The sequence below is a fragment of the Heterocephalus glaber genome, unplaced genomic scaffold (genome assembly GCF_053883595.1).
Source record: "Heterocephalus glaber isolate CG9 unplaced genomic scaffold, H.glaber_assembly_v1.0 deba00001781, whole genome shotgun sequence".
NCBI lineage: Eukaryota > Metazoa > Chordata > Mammalia > Rodentia > Bathyergidae > Heterocephalus > Heterocephalus glaber.
Genome location: NW_028258467.1, coordinates 514617 through 540674, shown reverse-complemented (window position 1 = coordinate 540674; position 26058 = coordinate 514617). Strand labels below are relative to the sequence as shown.

Here is a 26058-nt window from a genome sequence, read left to right as displayed (position 1 = left end):
TTCAGGTGCTGTGGTGACGGGGGCTCACCTGTTGGGTAGTTTACCTTTGATGGAGCCAACAGTAATGCCACATGAAGACAGGCAAACCAACCAAATCACCTGGTGTTGCATAAATCAGGACCATTTTTTTGAGGGCCCTTTGGTAATAGTCTTTATCTCAGTAACCTTAAAATGTCCATTTCCCTGGGCATTTCCTCTAGGACATAATCTAGGAATGTTGAAAGCCTAATAGTTATGAGGCTGTGAGGTTATAAGTTATACTCATTGCCACATCTGAGAAGTAGGGCATTTGAAACAGATCAGCAGAAAAGCTTGGTTAGTGTTGTAGCTGGAGATGATAGATTTTGTGTTGCTGGTGACAATGATGTGGGAACCTTGCATAATGTATAAATATAAGCAAAATCTGTTACCAAGCAAGATGTGTGGTACAGATTAAATTTTCTTTCTTTCTTTCTTTCTTTCTTTCTTTCTTTCTTTCTTTCTTTCTTTCTTTCTTTCTTTTTTTTTTGTACCAGGGATCAAACTCAGGACCTTGAGCTTTCGAGGCAGGCGGGGTGCCACTGAGGTAAATCCTCAGCCCACCTCCTCTTTCTTTTTTTTTAAGACAAGGTCTTGCTATGTAGCTTAGGGAGGCCTTGAAATCACTACTTACCCCAGGCTGACCTCAAATTTTTTGGTGATCCTCTTGCCTCAGACTCCCGAGTGCTGGGATTACAGGCACTTACAGGCACGGGCCATCACACCCAGCTTTTCTTTGTAATTTTTTTTTTTATTGGTACCAGGAATCAACTCAGCCCCCTCCACGCCCCACCCGCCTGCCAGGCACAGTGCTGCTGAGCTACATCACCACTCCTTCTTTGAAATTTTTAATACATATATGTACATGTGTATTTTTGTCAAGAATGAATGTATGTTCCTTTTGTATTTGTAAATCTTTTTTTTGGTACCAGGGATCGAACTCGGGTCCTCGCACTTGCTCAGCAGGCAGCGAAACCACTGAGCTAAATCCCCGGCCCAGTATTTGTAAATCTTTTGACAAGATGGACCCTGTCCATACCTGAGGTGGCAGATACTGACTACTTGAAGTGAAAAGCCACTGTGTGCAGGGTAGGTGTACTCCCTCACCTCGTTGCTCAATGCCAGACCAACCTTCCCAAGATGATTCAACCCTTCCCACCCTTGCAAAGGAGCTGGAAGCCCTTTTTCTTTCAATCTGAAACTGTTCTTCAACTAACCCTTGCAGGAGAGCCCTATGCCACACTGCCTCTCTGGGCACCATTGTGGCTGGCTCCCTTATTTCCTGGGGCCATTTTCCTCTTCTCTGTCTGCATTCCCTCCCAGTGAACCCTGACAGCTCTGCTCAGTGGTACTTTTTCCTTCCTCTGAGTTTACAGAGGTCCATTGGGTGCATAATGACATAAAACTCCTAAGTTATCTTTTTTTTTTTTTTTGGTGTTTTTACATTAATGCAGTGCTGGCTTCTCCTACAGCCTACTAAGGTTTAGACCATCAATGCTGCTTAAACTGCTGAACTGCTTGTCATTTTGATACTTTTTTCTTCTTTGAGACACTGATTTAAAGACAAAGGGGAATACAGGTTATTTCTAGGTGGTTCTATTTAATAGATAGCAGAATGACAACAAAAGGGAATGAATAGGAGCTGAGACTCAATCACCTCTAAACTACTACCCCATGAAGGAGATACTCACTTCAACTTCCACAGTGAATCTCCTCCATAGGTGTGGGACTGTTAATAAAGGTCCCGTATTGAATGAATTAAATATTTGAGGTGGAATAGCTGTTACTTAGATTTCTTTTTATTTTTTCTTGGTACCAGGGATTGAACTCGAGTCCTTGCGCTTGCGCAGCAGGCAGCAAAACCACTGAGCTAAATCCCAGGCCCGAATAACTGTTACTTAGAGCAGTAAGTTTTTGGAGAAGACATTTGACCTTTTCTCTAAGCCCCAAGTCTCCTTATTTTGATCTTTTTGTTTTAAGAATGTTTCAAATATAGGGAGAATTGCAAGGATACTAAAAGCCTTTGGCTATGCCCTTCTCCAGGATTCACGAGCTTACTTTCACTTATGCCATCTTCTTGGTGCTCCATGAATAGCAGCCAGTGCTAGGTTGCTCCTACTCAGTGCTGGGGCCTCCTGCTCCAAGCCCTTTCCCTGTTAGTCTGTAGCTTCACAGGTTTCTCTCAGCTCCTACTCAGTAGCTTGTTCCTACTCGGTGCTGGGGCCTCCTGTTCTGAGCCCTTTCTCTGTTAGCCTGTGGCTTTGGAACAATTCTCTCAGCTCCCTGCCTGGGAATTTGCATAAGGGCTGGTGGCTGGTGGAGAGTGAGGTGTGACAGGTTGCAGGTAGCTTTTGAGCCGAATCACTTGTGTCCAGTCTGGCAGAGGGATAGCAGGAGCAATGAGGGGCATCTGGGCCAAGCACTAGGGACAAGAAAGGGTTCTACCTCTGGGGCCATTGCTTTTCCTAGTTTTCATTCCCTTGTTTCTTCTTTTATTGGTGGGGTCTAGGGGCAGACAGATAACATTTGGTGTTTACAGAATGGCATCCCTGTTCTTTTTCTGTTCTGTTTCTCTCACTTTCCATCTTCTATTCAGTCCTCTTCACCAGAGGTGACCTTTGAGGAAGGGATCTGGCTGGTGTGTGGGATGGAACCCCTGTTGTGAAGTAGAAAAAATTCAAGGTTGGCCCTCAGAAGCCCTAATGGATTACCAGAGGCCTTGAAATGCTGTCAGTCTGCTTTGATTCAGGCCAGGGAGTAGACTCTGCAAAGTGCTCTGTAGTAGGGATTCAAGCGAGATGCCATTCAAGTCCCAACCAAAGGATGGAGCAGAATCCTGGGACTCATGACTCAATAGCTCTCCCTTATTTTATATTGTATTTATATTGAAGTGTATTGGACCTGCTACAGTAAGTGATGCAAAGGCTCCAGTCTTCTACAGATGACTGTTCACACATGTCAGTGTCCTCATGCACCGCCCAGATCTGCACATTGGACAGGCTCAGTCTGCAGCAGACTCCTCCCTGTGCTTCAACCAGGGCGAACCCAGCCCCACCCTTCTGACTTCCTTGGCCAGGGAGACCTTTCATCTGTTCTTAAACCTCTTATGACCAGCATTATACTATGAGATCTTGTGTCTGGCCTCTTGCATTCACTGTCATGTCTGTAATTCATCCTCATGGGGAGCAGTTATTCAGATTTATGATGTGCTTTTTCATTGCACAACTCTAACCCAGATTACTTCTCTGCTCCCTTAAAGGACATTGAGTTAGTTCCAGTTGTTAGCTGTATGAAGGCAGTGGCAGGAATGGCTGTGGTCATGTCTTCAGTGTGTGTATGCACTTAACTTTCTGAGCTGTGCCCATAGAAGTGGAATAGGGGGCAGGGTTAGGTGATGTTACCACACTTTTCGCAAGTGGTACCAGTTTACATCTCCACGGCGATGTGGGGGAGTTCCACTTGTTAACATGTAGGCCAACACCTGGTATTGTCAAGGCATGTGCCTTTATAACAAGCACCTTTGTTGGCTTTGAACACACACTCAAACTTGAGACTCCCTGGGTGCAGTGACAATTAGATTGGAAAGGATGGTTTAAGAGAGAAAGCCTGTAAGGAAAGGGATGGTAGGATATGGTGACTCCGCATGTACCTGGGTGCACATACTTGTGGTTATGCATGCATGAATGAGCTTGCAAGAGGAAGGGAAGAGGAAGACACAAGTATGCACCTCAGTAGAGAAGGAGGACTGACTCAGTACTGATTGTGAGAGACTGGTATAAGGTGATGATGTGGAGAGTGGGTGTGGGGCCAACCTTTCTAAGGGGAAATGTCCAGCAGCCAGAAGTAGGTGCAGGGCGCAAGCCTTAAAGAGCAGTTCTGCGAAAGAGCACAGGAATGGGGTCTCCTAGAGGCCAAGGTAAAGCCAATCTGCCCAGCTGGATGGGCAGAGCAGAGGACCCAAGAGGAGGGTTGTGGTGGGCAGAGCAGATGTGGAGGACTGTGGGGTGCGAGGATAGGCACAGTTCAGCCAGACCACCAGCCTCAGCAAAGCTGCTCATCAATCACAGCCAATTTGGCTATGTCTCCCCTGTTTCAGGCTGTATGTTGAGGACTGGGTGTAGTACTTCATACCATTCCAGATAACATTGTAGAGAAATGAAAAACAGGAAGGTGTTTTCCATAATCTCTCTGCCCAGACATGGCTATTACTGACATGTTGATATATTTCCTCCAGTCCTTTGTGTGCTTAGAACTTTATATGAATGTCTTTTAAATATGTAGATACATGAACACATGTACTTTTTAAGTAGTACTAGGCTGTGTCAGTGCAGTTTTGAGTTGTAGCTTTTCACAGTTCAGGCTATGTTCTCTCCCTAGGTGGGCTCTGGCTGGTACCTGCATGCCCCATAGCACCCAGGGTCATGAGAGGTTTGGGCTGTGCACAGCCATACCATAGCTTCAGATAAGCATTTGATTTACAACTTTTTTAGAAAAAGTTCCATCATGGATTCTTTTTCAAGCATTTCCAGAAGTAGAGGATAATAGAATAATGGTCTCCCAAGTCTTTTGAAAGGTAGCAACATATATGGCCAGTGTTATTTCACCAAGCTTCCCTGTTCTCTCCTGGATTATTTTAAATCATATCTCAGGCACCATACTTTTCAGCTGTGAGTGCTTAATTGAGGATATCTAAAACGTACTGCTTCCTGTTCAGTACCAAAAAAACATGTGAAGTAGGGTCTTGGTTGGCAGAGCACATCCCTGCCATGTGGTTCCCTGGTGCAAGTAGGATGTGCTAGAGCTGGAGGAGCCCCAGGCTGGTGCCAGGACTGGAATCATAAGGTCTCTCCAGCTCTCCCAGTTTTTTTGAGGTCAAGTTAACAGATTGGAGTAAATGTCAGAGGCTAGTATGGTGTACTGAACAAGCTCAGATAATAATATGTCTTTTGTTTTGGGGGGGGTTTTTTGGTACTGGGGATCGAACTCGGGTCCTTGTGCTTGCGCAGCAGGCGGTGAAACCACTGAGCTAAATTCCCTGGCCCCAATAATATGCCTTTTGAAGCAGCAGTCTTCAAAATTTTTTTGGTCAGTATTGGAGATTGAACCCAGGGCCTTCACACTGAACTACATCAGTGCCTCATCCTTTTTAATTTTTGAGACAGGGTCTTTCTGAGTTATTAAGTTGCCCAGGCTGGAGTTAAACTTGCAGTCCTTCTGCCTCAGCCTCCCAGAACGCCGAGATTACACATGTGCGCTACCACTCCCAGCTTCAGGCTTGGCTTAAGGTTGTTGTTGTGTTTGTTTTTTGTTTTTTTTTTGGTACAGGGATCTCAGGACCTTGTGCTTTCGAGGCATGCTGGGTTTTTTTTTTTTTAATCTGTGGCACTGGGAATTGAACCCAGGGTCTTTCCCATGAGCTACATTCCCAGTCCTTTTTTATTTTTTCTTTTCAGGGTCTGGGTAAGCAGCCCAGACTGAGCTTGATTTTGTGATCTTCCTGCCTTAGCCTCCTAGAGTGCTGCGATTACAGGCATGGATCACCATGCCTGGCTCAGTTTAGTTCTTTGACCCTGTACATTGGCAATTCTTGGGGGCAGAAGGAGAGCTCAGTTGAGCATGGGAGTGTAAAGAGAAACTATGTCACATCTTGGGTATTGGTATGATTAGAAAATGTTTTTCTGCAAGACCAGAATATCCATTCTACATGTAGGTGGAAAGCTAAATTACAAAGTAGATATTTTTAACTTGTGAAAAAAAAAAACCCCACTTTTGGCCAGGGATTTAGCTCACTGGTTCCGGCGCCTGCCTTGCAAGCGCAAGGTCCCAAGTTCCATCCCCGGTACCAAAAGCAAAACAAAAAAACCCACTTTTATGTGTCTTTAAAAAAAAAAGTCAAGGAAACGGGCCATGGTTGCACATGCCTGTAATCTCAGCATTCTTGGAGGCTGAGGAAAGAGGATCTCAAATTCAAGATTAGCCTGGGCAACTTGGTGAGTTAGTGAGACCCTGTCTTAAAATTTAAAAAAGGATGGGCCAGGGACTTAGTGGTTCCGCCACCTGCCTCACAAACTCAAGGACCTGAGTTCGATTAGTACAAAAAAAAAATTTTTTTAAAAAGGATGAGAGTGTAGCTCAATGTGAGGACCCTGGGTTCAATCCCTAGTGGTACTGGGGGAAAAAAAGTCAAGGAACTGAAATGCAGATGTTTTCTAATAATGGAAAGGAAGAAATTACAGTCTGTTTGGGAATATGGTTTGGCAGACATGCATCCAGCTACCTGTGAGGTCCAGAGGCCAGGTGTTTGCTTGGTTACTGTTGGTGATGAAACAGTTGGTGACTCATTTCCTTCCTCTGAATGAAACCTGGAAACAGGGGTGATACATTGGCTCCAGGATCTGAAGAAGGATAAGGACAGCAAAGAGTATTGTTTTGTAACTCTCTAAAGACCCTGTGAAAGGCAGAAAACTGAATGGAAGGGAGGGGCTTTTCTACCTAGGATGTGATGAGATATTGGAGCTGCATCAGAAGGTACCTCTCAGGTGTGTGGGGACCATGTTGGCCTTGTCCGCCCTGAGGTCCTTTCCAACTCTTTTCTTTGTTGTTTTCTTTCATGATACTGGGAGTCAAACTCAGGGCCTTCACACTTCTTCTCAGCCCCCTTTTAAATTTGAGACAGAGTCTCATTAAACTGGTAAGTTGCCTAGGCTGAGCTCAAACTTGTGATCCTCTGCCTCAGCCTCCCAGAGTGCTGGGTTTATAGGCATGTGCTACTATGCTTTGGCCCTCAATTCTTACTTTGTGACTATGGGGCCACCTGGAGAACCATGGAAAGAATGGGTGATAGGCTTTGGGTATACTCCTCAGGGTCAAAATTGTTGATAGAGCAGATGTCATCTGCTTTCCATGTCGAGACAGGAAGGTTTAGAAAGGTAAATCAGACTTTCCTTAATAGTAGCTGTTGTTCATTGAGTATTTTTCTGTGGCATACTTTTTTTTTTCTTACAATCAAAAAGGCATTTTAGTTTACATTTTCTCTGGTCAAACAAATCCCAAAGTTTGGGGGCTCCAAGGTCTCCTGTCTCTATGGGATACTGTTTGTCATTGAATTTTTATTGCTTTAGAGTCTACCAGAGTAATATATGCACATAAATTGCAAAAGTCAAGGAATAATAAAAGACTTTACAAGAAACTACAAAGGTTCCCTACTTATCCAGTCCTCCCCAGAGACAGCAGCCACCTTTGACCCTGTTTCTTCTGTGTCTGTGGTTCTCTGTAATGTGTACATTCTCCTACGTTGACTTATCACTTTTATGAGTTATATAAATTATCTGTTTACTTGCTCTATAGCCTCTGTACACAATGCCATTATCTCTGGTTCCCCTCCTTCATCTTCCCAGTATTTTACTTTCTGAGTAAATCAGTAATGAATGTTTACACTTATGCCCACACAAACAGTACTCGTGTCTAAGCATAGTGGTATATACTCTAATTGATTTTTTTTTCCTTTTCTTTCTGTATTTTCAGTACTGGGGATTGAACCCAGGGCCTTTGCACTGAGTTGCATCCTCAACCCCTTGTATTTTTTATTTTGAGCCAGGTTCTTGCTAGCTTGCTAAATTGCTCAGGCTGAGCAGGCTTGAATTTGTGACCTTCTTGTTTTAGCCTCCCAGAGTGCTGGGATTACAGGTGTGTGCCACCATGCCTGGCTGTATTTTTGTTTTGTTTTGTTTTTCTAGGGGAAAAAAATGCCTTTTAAAAAACTATACTTGGTTTTTTGTGCAAATTTTTCCTATATCTTTCAGTTGCTTCTCAGCATAATTAGCCCCAGACTCTGTGTGTACTACTGGACTGTGTATCAGTTATATCTCTTTCCCAGTACCTCCCTTCTGCAACCCTGAAGTCAATGGGCACGGGTTTGATAAGGACAGCTGTCAGTGGGGTCATCTCTCAAGATGCATGGCTCCAGCCTGTTGTCCTCTTGTGTCAGGTCTCTTGTTTCTTTTTTTTTTTGGTACCGGCAATCGAACTCGGGTCCTTGGGCTTGCGCAGCAGGCCAAAACCACTGAGCTAAATCCCTGGCCCAAGTCTCTTGATTTCTTATATCCTGTGTCTCATTCTACAAGCTTCCTGGAAAACGGCTTATAGGAATTAGCTTCTGGAGACTATGCCAATTTGGGCACAACTGTACTCCTCAGTGGTGCATAACTGCTTTTTAGGTTCTTTAGTTGTTTTTCTATTTTTGGTTTTTTGAAACAGGGCCTCACTATGTAGTTCAGGCTGGCCTTGAACTCATGGTAGTTCTCCTTTCTCAGCCTCCCAAAAGCTGGGATTACAGGTATGCACCATCACACTCATCTTGGTGGGTTTTTTTGTTTTGTTTTGTTTTTTGAGACAGGATCTCACTATGTAGTTCAGGTTGGTCTGAAGTCACCAGACTGGCCTTGAATTGCTGGCAAACTTGCCAAAATCATCTTGCCTTAGCCTCCTGAGCGCTGGGATTACAGGCATTTGCTACCACATCTGGCTAACATGCTTTTATTTCTAAGAACTCTCCCCTTTTTTCTTTTTTGTAAATCTGACTTTTCCTTCCTGTTAAATGAATACAATGTGATGTCTTAGTATATGTGCGGCCGAAGCGAGCACTACAATGTGATGTCTTATCTCTGTGGAAAATAGTTTCTACATTTTGGTCTTCCTGCTGATTTTCTGTTACCTCAAGATTACTCTTTTCTTATGGGTTTCTTATTTTTTTTGGGGGGGGGTACCCGGGATCAAACTTGGGTCCTTACACTTTCGAGGCAGGCGGTGGAACCACTGAGCTAAATCCCTGGCTTCTTACAGGTTTCTATCTCCCATGTTAGGGTGTCCAGGAACTCCTGGTGGCTGCTCACTCTATGGAAAAGGGGCACTCAGGCTACATGGTCTCTGAGCAGGAGGGGCTTGTCTGTTGGGAGCTTTTCCAGAGGCTCGTTGAGCTGCAGGTTTTCTTAAGTCCTTCCTCCAGGGCATAGTCTCCCAGGTCCTGGGCTGGAAAGTGAAGGGTCTTCACAGTGTGGATCGGGTCACAGATGGCCACTCAGGCCACATCCTCAACGTGCCTTTTCAACTGAATTGATTAATCCCCTTCTCAAGTTTATGCCTTTCCAGAGAGGAAAGCTCCAGTGTCTTCTAGTGTGAGGTTGGTTACATACAATGTGAAGTGGGAAGTGGATACAGGGAAGCCAAATAAGGAAACTGGTGTCTGCCAGAGTCTCCACCTCAAATCCAGGGTTGAGCTTGAGTGGTTGAAAGCATGGGATATCAGGGACACTTACCCTTATCTAAGGTGATAGACCTCTTTTTGATATGACAAAATTAGTTTTCCTTTATAGGGCCTACTTCTGGTTATATGCCTAGGAAAACTGTCATCATCCTGATATTGTATAACTTCTTCTGTTGATCTTTTGGTGCTTCCAAATTTGATTTTTAAACACATAGGATAAAGTATACCATATGCAAGCTTCTGTCCCAGGTGGGCGAACAGACTCATCTGTACATGCAGGCAGCCATTTGCCAGGAAACCACTTAGGAGGGGCTGGCAGAAATTCCTCCTGCTCCACAAGAGATCACTTGACGGATGAGTGTCTTCTCAAAATTAGAACAAACCTACAGAAGTTTCCATTGGGCAGAAAATAAATCGGTCACACAAATGGATGGGAGGAAGCCCTTTGTCCTCCTGAAGTCGGGTGAGTCTGAATCTTCTTGTGTTGGATATTGGCAGGAGACTAGAGGAGTGGTACTCTTGGGAATTCATGAATCCTTTGCGCAGTGGGAAAGAAGGTGAGCCATGGACGGGGTCTTGTCAGCCCAGGTGAGGGCTAGTGGTGAAGAGAGTGGAGTCAAAGAGGCCTTAGTGAGAGGTGAGGGGCCCCTTGGGTGGAAACCAGGGCCCTAGGGACAGGGTGTGGAAGGATAAGGGAGCAGGGGCAGGGGAAGGCTAGTTAGTTCTTATCTTTAGCCATACCCATGGGAACACCCTTCCCATTGGAGTTGTGTTGCTGGCATCCATCATGGCAGTAAGTGCTAGGTGAGTTAGTTTCCCAGTGGGAACACAGCTGTGCCCAAGGGAGCCACAGGGACTCATTGGTATGGTATTCCATCTCCTGGGAAGGGGCAACACTAACATCACTGTGTGGTGGAGTTGTGTTCAGGTGCTGTCTTTGTTGTTGTTTTGAGACAGTCTTGCTATGTAGTCCAGGCTGGCCTTGAACTCACAGCAATCATCCTGCCTCAGCCTCCCAAGTGCTGGGATTACAGGTGTGTGTGACAGTGCCTAACTTGGATGCTGTCTTATTGCTCAGTCAGACAGGTTGTTCTCTGATTTATTTCTTTAATGCATAATTAGTGCTTGCTATGTATGTAGTGCCTTAGAATATTAACTGTTGTTATCCTCGGAATAGTCAGGTGACACTGTCATGGTCCTCCCTTTTCAGGGAGGGTGCAGCAGTGCTAGGAGTGTTTTTGAGGGACAGGCTGTGGCAACCAGCCTCAGAGCAGGGGTACCTCACCATAGGGCTCACTCACATTAGCCACTTAGATTTTGATGTCCATGTGTACTTTCCCAAGGGACTCAGTTTGCCTTTTTTTTCCTATATCCTGGACTGGGATTAGATTCCCACTGTGGTGTTTGCTTGTTTTTGTTGTTTTTTTGGTGATAGTGAGCATTGAACGCAGGGTCTCCATTGAATTACATACCCAGGCCTTTTTATTTTTTTGAGACAGGGTCTCACTGAGTTGCTCAAACTGGCCTTCAATTTGTGATTTTCCTGTCTCAGCTTCCTGAGTAGCTGGGATTGCAGGTGGGTGACACTGTGCCCATTTCTGATAAATTGAGTTTTCAAGTTTGGGGATAGTGGGGAGATAAGGAACCACAGGCCTATGCTGGACAAAAGCTGTGCCAGGTGGCCAGTGCTGGGCCTGTCTTTATACCCTCACCCCTTATGTGTACCTTGCTCCTGGCCATAGCCCTTCAAAGTACTTCTTAAGCTGATGCAGTGTTGGGGGCAGGGAGTGCCTCCTCAAGACCCACAGCTGGCAAGTGGCCAGACTGGAATTGGAGCCCAGGCCCTTCCTCCTCTGTCTGCATCTGGCCAGGCCCAGCTACCCTAAAGCTCCATCCACTCCAACACCCACCTTTCCCTGGTGACCCTGACCTCCACTGAGTGGAAGTGCTCTTTTAAGGCTTGGTTCCTCCAGTGCCTGCTATACTGACTCATGGTCCATGAACATGCATGGTGGTACTATTGCTTTGGTTTTTTTTGTTTGTTTGTTTGTTTTTGAGACAGGGTCTCATTATGTAGTTCAGGCTGGCCTTGAACTCACTGTGTAGCCCAGGCTAGCCTCCAACTCACAGCCATCCTTCTATCTCATCCTCCTGGGTGCTGGGGTTATAGGTGTGTTGCCACCACATGTGGAAGCAGTACCATTTCTTGTGTTACAAATAGCCTGTTATCTTGTCCAGCCTATTATCTGTATGACTACCTGTTGCATACAGAGGTGGATGTTGTCATTTCAATCTTGGGGTGTTTTTTAGTACAGTGGGCCTGACAGAGCTAGTGATTCATATGGGAGGTCTACAGGGAGTTCCAGGATTTCTGTGAAGCAGATAGCAGGAGTGCTAGGTGGGCTCAAAGTGAGAAGCCCCTGCAGAGCCGGTGGACATTCAAGCAGAATGAAAAATAAAAAAGGTCACTGTCCCTAGGGCCCTGGCCTGGGAACAAGTGGCATGGGTGCTAAAGTGGGCTACTGGGCAGGCCTTGCTGAGATGGGACCAGGTAGACACGACCCTAGTCTAGCTTCCCTCACTCATTGGCAGTAATGTGACTTGGGGAGTAGATGGAACTGGGAACTGGAGACAGAGGCCCATTGGAAGGGATTGCTGCAATTACAATGGGAGATGAGGCGAGAGTTTGAAATTTAGGGAGTTGGAGGCCATGGGGAAGCGAAGGGATTTTCCTGGGGTATACTGCATGGGGTCTTGGTGAACAAATAAGGATATCAGAAGGTTTTCATGATATGTCATCTTCTGGCTGCTTAGGTAGTGCCTTTAAGACACACTATGTTCCAGGGGCTGGTCTGGACTGTGAGGGCATCTTTAGATCCCTTGATAAGGGGCAGTTCCAGTCCTATTATAACAGATAAGTCCCTAGAAGGCTCTAGTCTATGAAATTCTTGTGGCTTCTTTTGGCATTGAGTTCCAATTTCATTGCACTATGGTCTGATAATATGCATGGGATAATTTCAGTTCTTTTGCATTTACTTAAGCATGTTCTGTGAGCTAGTATGTGGCCTATTTTTGAGAACATTCCCTGGGCATTTGAGGAGAGTGTGTATTCTGATGAATCTACTAAGTCCATTTGTTCAAAAGTTTGGTTCAGGTCCAGGGATTTAGCTCAGTGGTTCCACTGCCTGTCTTGCAAGCGCAAGGTCCCAAGTTCGATCCCCGGTACCAAAAAAAAAAAAAAAAAAAAAAACCAAACAAAAGTTTGGTTCAGTTCTAATATTTCATTGTTGTTTTTTGTCTACTTGATCTGTTTGTAACAGTGGGGTATTGAGGTCCCCTATTAAGACTGTATTAGTGCTTATTTGATTTTTCATGTCTGTTAATATTTGTTTTATATAGTTGGGTGCCTTGATATTTGGTGGATATATATTTATGATTATTATCTCTTCCTCTTGGATTGTTTCCTTTAGAAAGATGTAGTGACCTTCTTTGTCTCTCTTAATCAGTCTTGGCTTGAAATCCACTTTGTCTGCAAATAGAATAGCTACCCCTGCTTTTTTCTGATTTCACATGGAATATTGTTTCCATCCTTTGACTTTCAGCATATGAATTTCTTTTTGAACTAAATCTATTTCTTGTATGCAGCGTATTGTTGGATCTTGCTTCTTGTTCCATTCTGCCAGTCTGTTTCTTTTGATTGGTGAATTGAGACCATTAACATTGATGGTTATAACTAATATGTATTGATTTATCTTTGTCATATTATTTTCCTGTTGTTGGCTTCCTTCTTTCCTCTTCTGTTTAATTTCTTGCCTTGCCTGGTGAATTAATTCTTTTGGAGTTCATGGAGTTATAATCCTTGTTGCCTCTTTCCAGACTAATCCTTCAGAACATTTTGGAGTGCTGGTTTGGTGGTCATGGATTTCTTCAGGTGTTCTGTGTCATGGAAGTATCTTATTTCTCCATCAATTTTGAAAGATAGTTTTGTGGGGTACATCAGTCTGGGTTGGAGTTTGTTTTCCTTTAGGGCTTGAAATACTGCACTTGAAGCTCTCCTTGACTTGAGGGTTTGTGTTGAGAAGCCTGCTGTGATTCTGATGGGCTTTCCTTTATAGGTGCTTTGTTTCTTTTCACTAACAGCTTTTAATATTCTGTTCTTGTGTTGAATTTCTGGAATCTTCTTTCTTTCTTTTTTTTGGTACCAGGGATCGAACTCAGGTCCTTGCACTTGCACAGCAGGCAGCAAAACCACTGAGCTAAATACCTGGCCCTGGAATCTTGACTATTATATGCCTTGGGGAAGATTTTTTTGATCATGACTAATTGAGTTCTGTATGACACACTTATCTGTATATCAAATTCTTTTTCCCTGTTTGGGATGTTTTCTGCCATTACTTCTGTAAACAGGTTTTTTATGTCATTTGTGCTATCTCCTGCTTTTTCATTGACTCCAGTCAATCTTATGTTGTTCTTCTTTGCATCATCTAGCAGCTGCTGGATTGATTTCTTGCGATCCCTTGGTTGGTTTTTTTTTTTTGTACTAGGAATCACATTCAGGCCCTCATGCTTGCCAGGTGGGTGCTGTGCCACTGAGCTGCATCCCCGGCCCTCCCTTGCTATTTTTTTTTGTACTGGGGATTGAACTTGGGACCTTGTGCTTGCAAGGCAGGTGACAAAACCACTGAGCTAAATCCCTGGCCCCTCCTTTGCTATTTTTAAGAAATCTTTCTTTTCATGATCATGAACCACAATCCTTCTTCTATATATGATATTCTGTCCTCACATTGGCTTATTCTGCTGTGTATACTTTCAATGGAGTTTTTAATCTCTTGGATATCTGTTTCATGGATTCCATTTCTTTCCTAAGCTGGGCATTCATGGTTTCCATCATTTTCCTGAGCTCTTTTATTTATTTATTTATTTTTTGTACCGGGTATCGAACTTGGGACCTTGCGCTTGTGAGGCAGGCGGTGGAACCACTGAGCTAAATCCCTGGCCCTCTTCTATTTTTTAAATCTGTATCTGCTCTAGAGTTACTAGGCATGTCTTTCATTCCGGTCACCATCTCTGTAGTTATCTGAGAAATTATTTCTGCTTTGATTTTTCTCTAGAGCCTTCTTCATCTGCTTTGTTACGTCCACTGTTACCATTTCATAGAGTCCTGGTGGGTGGCTTTCAGATTGTTCCACCTCATTGGCCCTTGGGTTTGCCTTTGGTGAGCTGAAAGTCTGCAGGGGGGGTGGGGTTGGATTTTGTTTAAGTGTCTTATCATTTTCTTTTTTTTTTTTAAGTTTAATTCCTGGGTTGATGCTTGTAAATTGCTTATGGTGAGTAGCTTCATTGCCAGTATTCAGAACCCTTAGGAAATGACTACTTCTTAGAGGTGTCTTCCAGGTGTATCTGGCTTTTGGGGTTTGAGTCTGCTGTAAGATCCTACCTCTTCAGTTTATTGGGGATGAGACTTTTCTGCCTTCTTGGCCCAGGCCCTGCTTCTTTGGCACTGGCCTAAAGTTCTTTTTTTATAAGATCCTTAGGCAATCTCAGTCTTGGTATACTAGGAAGAACAACTGATTAACGCAATTATGTTGTCGCGTTCGCCTTTGACCAGCAATGACGACGCAACACCAACGCTCTTCTTCTAGCAGTTTATTCAGGAAAACTTAACATTCTTTTTCTTCTACCCCTGGGGAGCACCCGTCCCTAGAATAAGTACCCCCGAACCAACCAATCACGGATAGTCATGTGGCGAATGCGGATAGGTACACGTAAGAGGGGGCAGAGCATCAGACACATCACAGCCAAATAAGGAGTTGTTTATCATAAAGAGCTCTCGCCGTCGGGATGGCGGAAGGCGGAAACCAGCGCCATCTTTAAGGCGCGGCACACGCAGCTCTCCACATTATGTCATCTTGGCTAATGCAGTACAATCAGCATAACAGTAGCATCATACAGCGTAGAAAATGACAAACTGTGGTAACTTGATTTGCCACCATATGAACTAGATTTGTGGTTATATAACAAATCTAAAACAAACCAGAAAATTGTATGCAATAAGAAAGCCCTTAATATGGAAATATTACTCTTAGGGGAGAAGATTTAAAAGGAGTTAGGGGAGGGAAAATAGAGAAACACAAGAAGAAGAAGGAGAGGGAGAGGGAGGGGGAGTGGGAGGATCATACAAGCTTTGGGAAACTAGTGAAGACAGGAAAGAAGGAGAAAGGAAGAAATAAAAACAAGAACAGAACAACAACAAAATCTAGAAACTGTTCAAATAATCAAGAAAAAAACCAGAAACCAGAAAAGAAAAAAGAAAAAGAAAAGTTCAATTCAAAGCATGTCTCTGCTATCACTGCCAGAGAACATGGCCAGACAGAGTACAGACTTGAGTTGATTAATCCCAGCAAGTTAGCCATAGCTTTACGGTGGGGTAGTGGATAATCCCAGCCAGTCTCCACCTTTAGTTCCACTTCCACTGAAGTTCAAGCTGAAACTGGATTTGTTGAGCCTGCAACAGTTCTTGTGCCTCCTGCTGGCTCGAACTCAGCTCCCTGCTGATTTTAACTCCTGACCTTCCACTGACTTGAATTTGGCACCCTCACTGAGATACTGGGAGCCACTAAATGGAGTCAGCCCATAGATGTTCTGAGTTCTGACCTCAGTTGGCCCCTCCAGGATGGTTACTGGTCAATTGCCCTCTCCTGGGTGATGTCTGAACCTGAATAACATCAGCCACTGCAGTCCACTGCGTCCACTGCTCCATTCCACTTGTGCATTTCTCTGTGGAGGCCTCTGGGGTTGCCAGTAGTCACCATGTGTCTGCAGGTTTAACCTGCCATTCCCACACCATGACTCTGGGCTCTGGGAGAAAGTGCTGCTTGCTACCTCCCTCCTCTTTGTTGAAGACTCTCTCTTTGCTCTCCCTGTGGACTTCAATTCTTGATTCAGATCCTTCCTGAGTCCTGGGGACCCATTTCCTTCCTTCCTTCTCCTCACACTGCTATATTCCAGTGTCAGAACACAAAATCTCAGAGAGGCTCTTTCTCTGCAACTCACCCCTCCACCATCTTCCCAGAAGTCCTCTAGAAGGCTCCAGTCTAAACCAGATATCAGTTGAACCCTGACCAGGGGGAGCAGGTGTAGTCACAACAACCAGGAGGAAGCTAGTCCACAGGCCAAGGAAAAGCTTGTGGAGCCCTGGTCACACAAGGGGTATGTGCTCTGAGCTATTGTCTGTCCCTGCATTTATCTTGTCAAGAGGGCTGGCTGGCTGCATCAGGCAGGAGCTCCAGGGCTCTGTTGGCTGGTGCTAACACCACTATGGCAGCCTCTAATTTTTTGGTGACTGCCACATAAGTCTCTATTGTTCTGCAAGCATATGGCTAATACTAGACAGAGCTGTGGCAGAACAGCTATTTAGGATCCAGACTTGTGAGCTGACATCAGTTTTCTCCTTGACAACTCCTGACCAGCAGGTCCCTTTCTTCCCCAAACTTGTGATCCTCTTGCCTCCACCTCCCAGAGTGCTGGGATTACAGGTTTATGTCACTGTGCCTGGCTCTGTCTTCTATTTTATGGGCATGATCTTTAGAAACAGGAACAAAAACAGTTTTAAAAATAGGTTTGCAGGACTGAAAAGAGTGCTCAAGGCATCTTGTTTTATTCATTAACCATTAAACATGAAAAGGCTCCCTGGGCCTTTTCCCTGGCCCAGGAGCAGGATCTCTGGAGGGGATGTAGGAGTGACAGGGCATGAGCTACCCTGCAGAACCCTGATGCCTGGTTGGAGGAACTCCTTCCTCCTCAGTTCTTCTTGTCCCTCACAGTAGCCCCTCCTTCACAGCTCTTGGCAGAACTGGCTGCCTCCTTCTTCCAGTTCAGTTTCCCGCTGTTGAGGGGTATGTTCTAGCTTGTCAGGATAGTCTTATTTCTGGCTTACAGCCAGGTCAATGATCCTCAAGCTCTGAGTCACTAACCGTTGGTGCCCCTACCATCTATGTCATCTGTGATGTTACGCTGGGAGAACAGAGCAGAGCTTGTCTCCCAGCACATTTCCTGGCATCTGGTGCACTGTGCCTATGGCTAAGCAAGCACCTTTTTTTGGCCATGGTCATCCTACCTCCTTGAAGCTATCACAGTAAGCTGTGTCCTGGGTTTTGTCTCTGGGGACACACCAGATATTTTGCTGTCTTGGCAACACCCTGTACTGTCTGGGACCTTCCAGTCTGATAACTAGCAAAAGTGGCTGGAGGCACTATGGGAGGACCACTTTTAGGAACCTGTTTTGACCCTCAGTGGTTGCTGCTGTCCAGCACAGAGTTCATCTGTGCAACCACTTCCTCCTCAGATCCCTCTGTGTTTGCACCTGGTGTCCTGGCTGTATCGCAACCTTGTGGTTTCCTTGCTTCCCACTTAGGCAGCCTCCATGCTGTGCTTCTTAGGTACAAATGTTTGTTTGTGTCTGCTGCTCTGCCTTGAGACCTTCTGTTATTGTGTACCTCTGTGGCCCTGTGGCCCTGGTTAGCTTCATAGTCCCTTTCTCACATTGCTGTCAGAAGATAGGAAGAGGAACAAGAATAGGCTTGGGGGCACAGGTAAGGCAGCCATCTGAAAACAGGTCTCTGCTCTGACACTTCTGTTGAAAATGCTGTGTCTTCTTAGAGCCTACCAGGTAATGTCTCCGTCTCCAAGATGGAGTGCCTGCCCCATGCCAGCTTCAGCATGTGTACATTGGATCTTTGTTGGCCTCCCACCTGTGTCAATGCCTTTCTTGTTTACAAGTCTGATCCTGCACTGTGTGTAAGCTGGTTCTTAAATTACTGTCCTATGTCATGTCATTTCTCTTCCTTCTCTTGTGGCCCCAGGGACCTTTCCCCTTGTTCATCTGCTCCACCCCTGGTTGCCATGCAAGCAAGAACCTGTTGCTGCCTTATTGCCAAAGTTTAGGCTTTAGGAAGCAGAAGGTAGGTAGGCACTCCAATTATGCTTATTGAGTAAAGGATCTAGCAGTGTAATGGGTCTTTTTCATTTTTCTTTCCTTTTTGCAGTACTGGGGATCAAACCCAGGGGGGTTCTACCTTATCGCTTTTTTAAATTTTTAAAAATTTATTTATTTATTTATTTATTTTTAAAATTTTATTTTGTATTTTGAGACAGGGTCTTACTAAGTTGCCCAGGTTGGACTCAAACTTTTCATTGCTGCCTCATCCTCCTGAGTAGCTGTGGTTATAAGCATGCACCATTGCACCTGGCTCTTTTATTTTATATTTTAATTTTTTTGAGATAGTCTTATTATGTAGTTCAGGCTGGCCTTGAACTCTCCATGTATCCCATGCTGGCCTTGAACTTGCAGCCATGTACCTGGCCTTTGTATGAGTTCTTTAGGGGTAATAGGTGTGATGCTTGCAGCCCTACATGTGTTCTTCTGTACTTGGGCTTGGTTGGTTTATGTTTGGAGTGGTGAGAGTGCTTTCAAGCATCATTTGGGCTGCATTTGTTTATTCTACTCAGAGCCCTGACAAGGCTTATTTGTTCATCAACAAGCCCAGTGCTGGGAGGACAGGTAGGAAAGAGACTCACTCTACAGGGAAGAAGGCAGGCTGTTGAACAGACCAGAGCAGCTAGTCCTGATGTGTTCCTATTTTTCTAGTAATTATACACCTGTTCTTTCTGTGCGTGTGTGTGCATGGGGGAGGTAGTGTATGCTATCACTCCAGGAGAGCTCAGCCTATCTTGTATGCATGGCTCTTTATCCTTTGGAGCAGCAGTGTGATGTAAAACCTTTAGTAGGATTTTCTGTCTTATTATACCCATGTTGGCAAATTGTTTTTAAGATGCTTTGCACATTTGTGTGATCTGTCTCTTGTTATTCCCAGCTAAAAGTTGTTGAAGTTGGGGCTAGTCTCTCTGGTCCCATTAGGAGAACATGCATTGTCTCACATAGGGACCCTTGCCTTGGGAGAGACAGAGGTGAGTTTTTTGCTCCTTTCCATTTTATAGTGGAGGAATCTGGAACTGAGGTCCCATTGTGCTCAGTGGCAGAATTGGGTAGGGACCTAGTTCATTCAAAGGGCAGGAATTAGAGGCTGGCTGGCCACCCTAATGGTCTAATACATGCTTGGTTTTGTGCTGGGTGTAATCAGTCTGTAGGGATGGACTCACCTAACCCCTCTCATGCCAGGGGCTTCCTCTTTGTTTCATGGTGACCATCTTTCCTATTCATTTCTTCTTATGGCCCTCCTCTGTTACTACTTTGCTCTGGTGAGTTCACTTTCCTTCAAGCCTCTCTAGGACCTCAGCTGGTTGGCGTGCTAGGGACAATACTTTGTCCACTTAGGGATAGCTGCTGTGCATGGCCTGCTGGTAGGTGCCCTGAAGAGCAGACCCGTTGGGGTGTGTAAATGTCTCTTCTCCTTTTGTGTTTCAGTGAGGATGCCATGAGGAAAGCTGGAGTGGCCCACAGTAAATCTAGCAAGGATATGGAGAGCCATGTGTTCCTGAAGGCCAAGACCCGGGTAAGGCCCTGTTGGTTGGAGCCCTGGTAGAGAGGCTCAGGGAAGGGAGTATTTCAGGTTCTGAGAAACTTCTGTGAGGGTTCTGGGAATAGGGTGATGATTGCTCATTGATTGTGCACACAGTTGGCTTTGACTGAAGTGCTCTGTATCCTCCTGTGTGTCCATGGAACACTGGGTGGCACTAGGAAAAAAGCCTAGCTTTCAACCCTGGGTCTCACTGCTGGAACCTTCTATCTGTGGCCAGCCCCAAAGAATCCTACAGGGAGCTCACTTAAATCCTGCTCTGTGGAAGGAGGAGCACTGTAAGAAGTGACTCATTCCTTGACTTCAGCTCAATGAGGGAGGGTCCTGGCTGAAACCTACACGGCCTTGATGCATGGGTACAGAACAGTTCTGGTCCCCTTTTGTTTTTGTTTTTTGGTACCGGGGATCGAACTCAGGTTCTTGCGCTTGCGCAGCAGGCAGTGAAACTGCTGAGCTAAATCCCTGGCCCTCTGGTCCCCTTTTGTGATCCAAGGAGTGGTTGTTGAGACTGAGGCTTGGAACATCACAGAGTGGTGAGAAGGATTTCTGCTGTGTGGGTTCTTGCCCTGGGCCAGGTTGAGCTTAATGTGATCACCTCCCTTCATACATGAGTTCTCCCTGGGGAGTCATTTTAATAGAAATGAAGCAGGATGTCAGAAAAGAAATGTAGTAGAAGTGGGGAAAAAAATGTACTTATTTGTTGGCGCATTGATGCATAGGAAAGAGCTACAAGAGCAGACATACTGAGGTGGGACAGGGTGGGCTCTGCTTTGTAGATATGTCTGATTAAGCAATTTGTTTTCCTTTTAAGAGCATTGTCAAGATTGAATTCATATACTATACAATTCACCCATTTAAAGTGTACAATTCAGTTGTATAGAGTATTCAGAAGTTGTGTGGATTATTACTGCAATGCAATTTTAGAAAATTTTCCAAAAGAAACTTGGTACTCATTAGGACTCAACACCCTTCTCCTCCTAGCCATCAGCAATCACTTAACTACTTCCTGTAGTCATGGATTTGCCCACTCTGAACTTTCCATATAAATCCATACAGGAATGGGGATGTAGCTCAGTGTTAGAGTGCTTGCCTGTGTGAGGCCTGAGTCCAATCTCTAGGACTGCAGAACAAAACAAAACAAAAAAACCTTAAAAAAACAACAGTCATAATGTGTGCTTTGTTTAGTTGGTTGTTTTTTGCAGCTAGCTTCTTTCACTTAGTATGTTTCCAGGGTTCATCTGTGAACCATATTGTAGCATGTATCTGATTCCTTTTTGTTACTAAATAATACTCCATTTGTGTAATATCACATTCTATATATTCATTTATTACTTAATGGACATTTGGGTTGTTACCAATTCTTAGCTACCATAAATAATACTGCTATAAATACTTATGTATAATGTTTTTTGTGAACTTATATTCTCATTTCTTTTGGGTACATACCTAGGAGTAGAGTTACTGCAATGTATGATAACTCTACATTTAACTTTTTTTTTTCTTTTACAGTGCTAGGGATTGACCCCAGGCCTTTGCACTGTGTTTTTTTTTGAGACTGGATCTTTCTAAGTTGCCTAAGCTGAGTTCAAACTTGCTTTCCTCCTGCCTCACTCTGCCAGAATGCTGGGATTATAGGCAAGTGCCGCCATCCCTAGCTAGATTTAACCTTTTCGAGATCTACCAGGCTGTTTTCCAGAGTAACTGTATTATCTAAAATGCACCAATAGGTTATGAGGTTCAGTTTCTCCCCAGCACTTGTTATTGCCTTTTTTATTACAGCCATCACATATATGATTTTTGGTGGGTTTTTTTGTACTGGAGATTGAACTCAGGATCTTGCGCTTGCCAGGCAGTTGTGGTGCCACTGAGCTACATCCTCGTCCCCACCATCATATATAGTTTCTCATTGGCCTTTAGATTTACATTTGCCTGCTTACTGATGCTGTTGAGGATCTTTTCATGTGCTATTATTAGCTATTTGTATATTTTCATTGGAGATATGTGTATTTCTATCTTAGGGCCTCCACCCACCCCCCAGTACTGGGGATTGAATGAAAGCCCATTTCATTGAACTACATCTCCAGCCCTTTTCTAAATTTTTTATTTTGAGACAGGGTCTTACTAAGTTGCTAGGTTTCCAGGCTATGTTCAAACTTGGAATTCTCCTGTCTCAGCCTACCAGGGTGCTGGAATTATAGGTGTGTACTATCATGCCCAGCTCTTTGCCCATTTTTAAGTTGGGTTGTTGGTCTTTCTGTTGTTGGTTTTTAAATTATTATTATTATTAAATTTTATTTATCCCATTCACCCCCTTCATGTTGTTGGTTTTAATGGTTCTTTATGTGTATTTGGATATAAGTCTCTTATTAGATACATATTTTGGGGATAAGATATTTTTGTTGGTTTTGTTAGTTTATATTTTCTTAGAATTAACGAATTTTGATGAAGACATATTGAACTCTTTCACTTTTTAAAATGTAGACTTTGTTGGCTCAGTATTTTTTATTATTTATTAATTCATAACAAACAAACTTCAAACTTAATGGCTTACTGTAACAAGTTAGTATTGTTTTTGATTCTGTGGGCCAGAAGTTGGGACATTTGGAATTGCCTTGTTGGGCCATTCTGCTAGTCTCACTTCTGACTTCTCTTGTGACTGCTTTCAGGGAGCAGCTGAGCTGAGATCGATAAAGGATCCATCATGTGGCTGTAAATCAGTTTTTCCAGAGTGGCCTCCACATGGTATCTTTCTTGGTGTAGTTCAGATTTCACTGCAACACTGTGACTGGCTTTCAAGAGGAGAAAGTAGTACCTGCTAGTCCTCAGAGACTCTAGAACATCATTTGGATACAGGAAGTCTTAAGACCAGTGCAAAGTTAGGGTGTGAGCAGCTATCTCTGTATACAGGGAGGCCAGTGATTCTTGTGGGGCCATCATGGAGACTAGCTACCTCAGGGACCCTCCTGGCAGTTGAGGAAATAAGCCTTTCATCACAAAGAAGGTACCTAAGGGCCGGGGATTTAGCTCAGTGGTTCCACTGCCTGCCTTGCAAGCCCAAGGACCCGAGTTTGATTCCCGGTACCAAAAAAAAAAACCAAAGGGGGTACCTAAGAGCACAGCAGCCCCTCCCCATCACAGTTCACTCTGCCTTGGTCTCTGAATTACTACATATTGAATTACTCATGTTGTACCTTAATGAATTCAGTTAATTTCCTTTGATTAAGGTGACTCTACATCCCTAATTTCTAAAGGAGGATCTGACTAATTGGAAGGGAAGTATTTATGAGAGCAGTGTTGGAAAATTTCTGTCTTCTTACACAGACAGACATTATACTTGGACACTGTCATCTGACGTCTGCCTTTATACTCACTAATCAAACTCCACATGGAAGCAGATGCAAATTAAGTGCTGTCGAGGACCTTCCTACCACGTGGGCTTGTGAGAGGACTCTCAAGGTTAAGCTGGCAGCTCAGAACCAGACATGTTGGCACACACCTATAATACCAGCTTCTCGGGACGCTGAGGGAGTTTAACCCCCAGCGTTACAAAAAACAAAAGAAAAAATAGCTCAGGCACATTTGTACCTGCCCCTGCTGCCTGAGACTCTTAGAAGAGCTGTGGAAGAATTTAAAAGGAAGGACCTTGGAACAGGGAAGGGCAGAAAAGCAAGCCTTCCTTCTTCCTTTCCATTTTATATTCAGACAACAAGCGTAAGCAGGGTAGGTCTTCTGTCTTCAGTAAATCCCCTTATCCACACCTCAGAACTGTGTTGATCCAGTTTAGTTGGGCACTTCTTACTCAAGTTGACACAGTTAACTATCACAAGGAGGGAGATGACCTTTCCTTGGTACCTGGAAAGTGGGCTTATAGGTCCAAAGGTGCCACACTTTAGAGGACTGTGGCACTAATGGGCACCTCAGACTGTCTAGTACATACAATTTTGTGTACTCTTGTCTACATTAATCACAGAATTGCCAGGAGTAGGCATTTTATGTTAAAGCTTGAGAATGTCCCCTGAAAGCTTCATGTACTCATAGAAAGGGGTTTTGGGAGGTGCTAGAATCACGAGGGGACAGGGAGAGATAGTTGACTTGCTGTTAGGAAGTGGGGTCTGGTCAGAAGAGACAGGTCACTGATGGTGTCATCTAGAAGAGTATGTCTCCCTCCCAGCTTCTCACTTCTTTGCTTCCTGGCTGCCACAGTGTTGGCAGCTTTCCTTGTCCTTGTGATGGCTAGCCTTTTCAGTGATACAAACAGCCCACTGCAGCATGTGCCAAAGGTTTACCACCACTGTCTTAGGTCCTTCCACCATGCCATTTTCTGTTTTCTGTGTTTGAGTCTGCCAAACATGTACTGAAACTGTGAGCCAAAATAAACCTTTCCTTCTTTAAGTTATTAATCTCCATGTATTTTGTCCCAGGAACAAGGAAAGTGACTAAGGGCACATATCTCCAATGTAGATGTTAAGTCCCCAAGTTAAAGTCTTCCCCATTCTGACATTGGCTGGCTTCAGCTCTCATGACCAGATCCCATTTGTGGACTCTAAAGTGATGTTCCCTTGAAAGGTCATATCCTGAGTTCTTGTGACCCCATTTGATCTCTTATTCTTTCCCAAAGAAAGAAACTCGGATACAGCATGCTAATTGCCTTACCCAGAATGTCACTGGGCTGGGACCTAGTAGAGAGCTGGGATATAAACCCAGAAGTCTTTTAGAGCCGACACTGTTTGCCAGGTCTCTTCCTGATTCCCATCTACCAGAGCAAAAGATATTGAGACATTTACTTTAATTCCTGAAGACCTTAGTTCCTATGGTTGGAATTCCTCTCTGTCTAAAAGAGGCTGAGGGAAACAAATATAAATGTGCCTGAGGGTGGTGTGCTGTAGTGATAAAGGCAACTCCAGACACTCCAGCCAGCCTTCTGAAAGTTCTGGAAGACTTGGCATCCACTGGATGAGAAGGTAGTCAGGGTGCTTGCACCTCTGCCAGTATCTATAGGAAATTTTTGGAGAGATGATTATTAGAACTGAAGTTATTTCTGAATGTTTACTTATTTGCTCTTTAATGAATTAACCTTTAACAGGGCTGGGATTTAGCTCAGTGGCACTGCACCTGCCTCGAAAGTTCAAGGTCCTGAGTTTGATCCCCAGTACTGCAAAAAAAAAAAAAAAAAAAAAATTACCTTTAACAAGTTTGGTATCTCTAGGGGATTGGTTCCAGGATCCTCCAAGGATACCAAAAATCTGCAGATGCTCAAGTCCCTTATATAAAAATGATAGGTCTGGGGATTTAGTTCAGTGGTTCCGCCACCTGCCTTGAAAGTGCAAGGTCCCAAGTTCGATCCCAGGTACCAAAAAGAAAATATGAGGATACTCAGTCACCTGAACTCCCTGAACTGGCAGCCAAAGAGAATCTGGAAAAAATGAAATCAGGAATAATTTCTCAGATAACAACAGAGATTGTGCCCATAGTGCAAGAGATGATGAATAACTCTAGAGCAGACACAGATTAAAAAATAGAGGAGCTGAGGAACATGATGAAATCCCAGCATAGAAGACAAATGGAATCCATAAAGCAGATATCCAGGAGATTAAAAACTCCATTGAAAATTTATGCAGCAGAATGAGCCAGTGTGAGGACAAAATATCAGATATAGCAAACAGGTTTGCAATTAGTGACCAGGAAAAGAATAATTTCTTCAAAATAGGGATCATGAGAAATCAATCCAGCAGCTGCTAGATGATTCAAAGAAAAATAAATGAGACTGATCAGAGTCAATGAAGAAACAGGAGACAGTGCAAACAACATGAAAAAACTGTTCACAGAAGTAATGGCAGAAAACTTCTGAAGCAGGGGAGAAGAATTTGACATACAGATAAGTGAGGCATATAGGTCTCCAACTAGCTTTGATGAAAAAAAAAAAACTACACCTAGGCATATAATAGTTAAGATTTCAGAAGCCCAACAGAAGAACAAAATCCTACAAGGAGTTAGAGAAAAGAAACAAATCATATACAAAGGAAAGCCCATCAGAATCACAGCAGACTTCTCAACGCAAACCCTCAAGGCTAGAAGAGCCTGGAGTAAAGTATTTCAAGCCCTAAAGGAAAATAACCTCCAACCTAGATTGATGTACTCTGCAAAACTATCTTTCAAAATTGATGGAGAAATAAGATAACTTTCATGACAAAGAACACCCGAGAAACTTCATGAATACCAAACCAGCAGTCCAAAAAATTTTAA

At 44.0% G+C, this 26058-nt stretch overlaps 1 protein-coding gene across 11 annotated transcripts in view; it reads left to right on the top strand.

The window, feature by feature from the left end:
• The window catches only part of Med15 (mediator complex subunit 15), a 73533-nt gene that overhangs the window by 8423 nt on the left and 39052 nt on the right, over positions 1-26058 (top strand). For 8 of the 11 annotated variants that reach the window (XR_015447944.1, XR_002392147.2, XM_004874878.3 and 5 more), the window contains exon 2: positions 19704-19791. The exons of the other annotated variants lie outside the window; for them this stretch is intronic. Coding sequence is in view for 6 of the 8 variants with exons in the window: in XM_004874878.3 (XP_004874935.1) it covers positions 19704-19791 (88 nt within the window). In the remaining 2 variants the exon portion in view is untranslated. The remainder of the gene's footprint in view (positions 1-19703; positions 19792-26058) is intronic. 11 annotated transcript variants of the gene reach the window in all.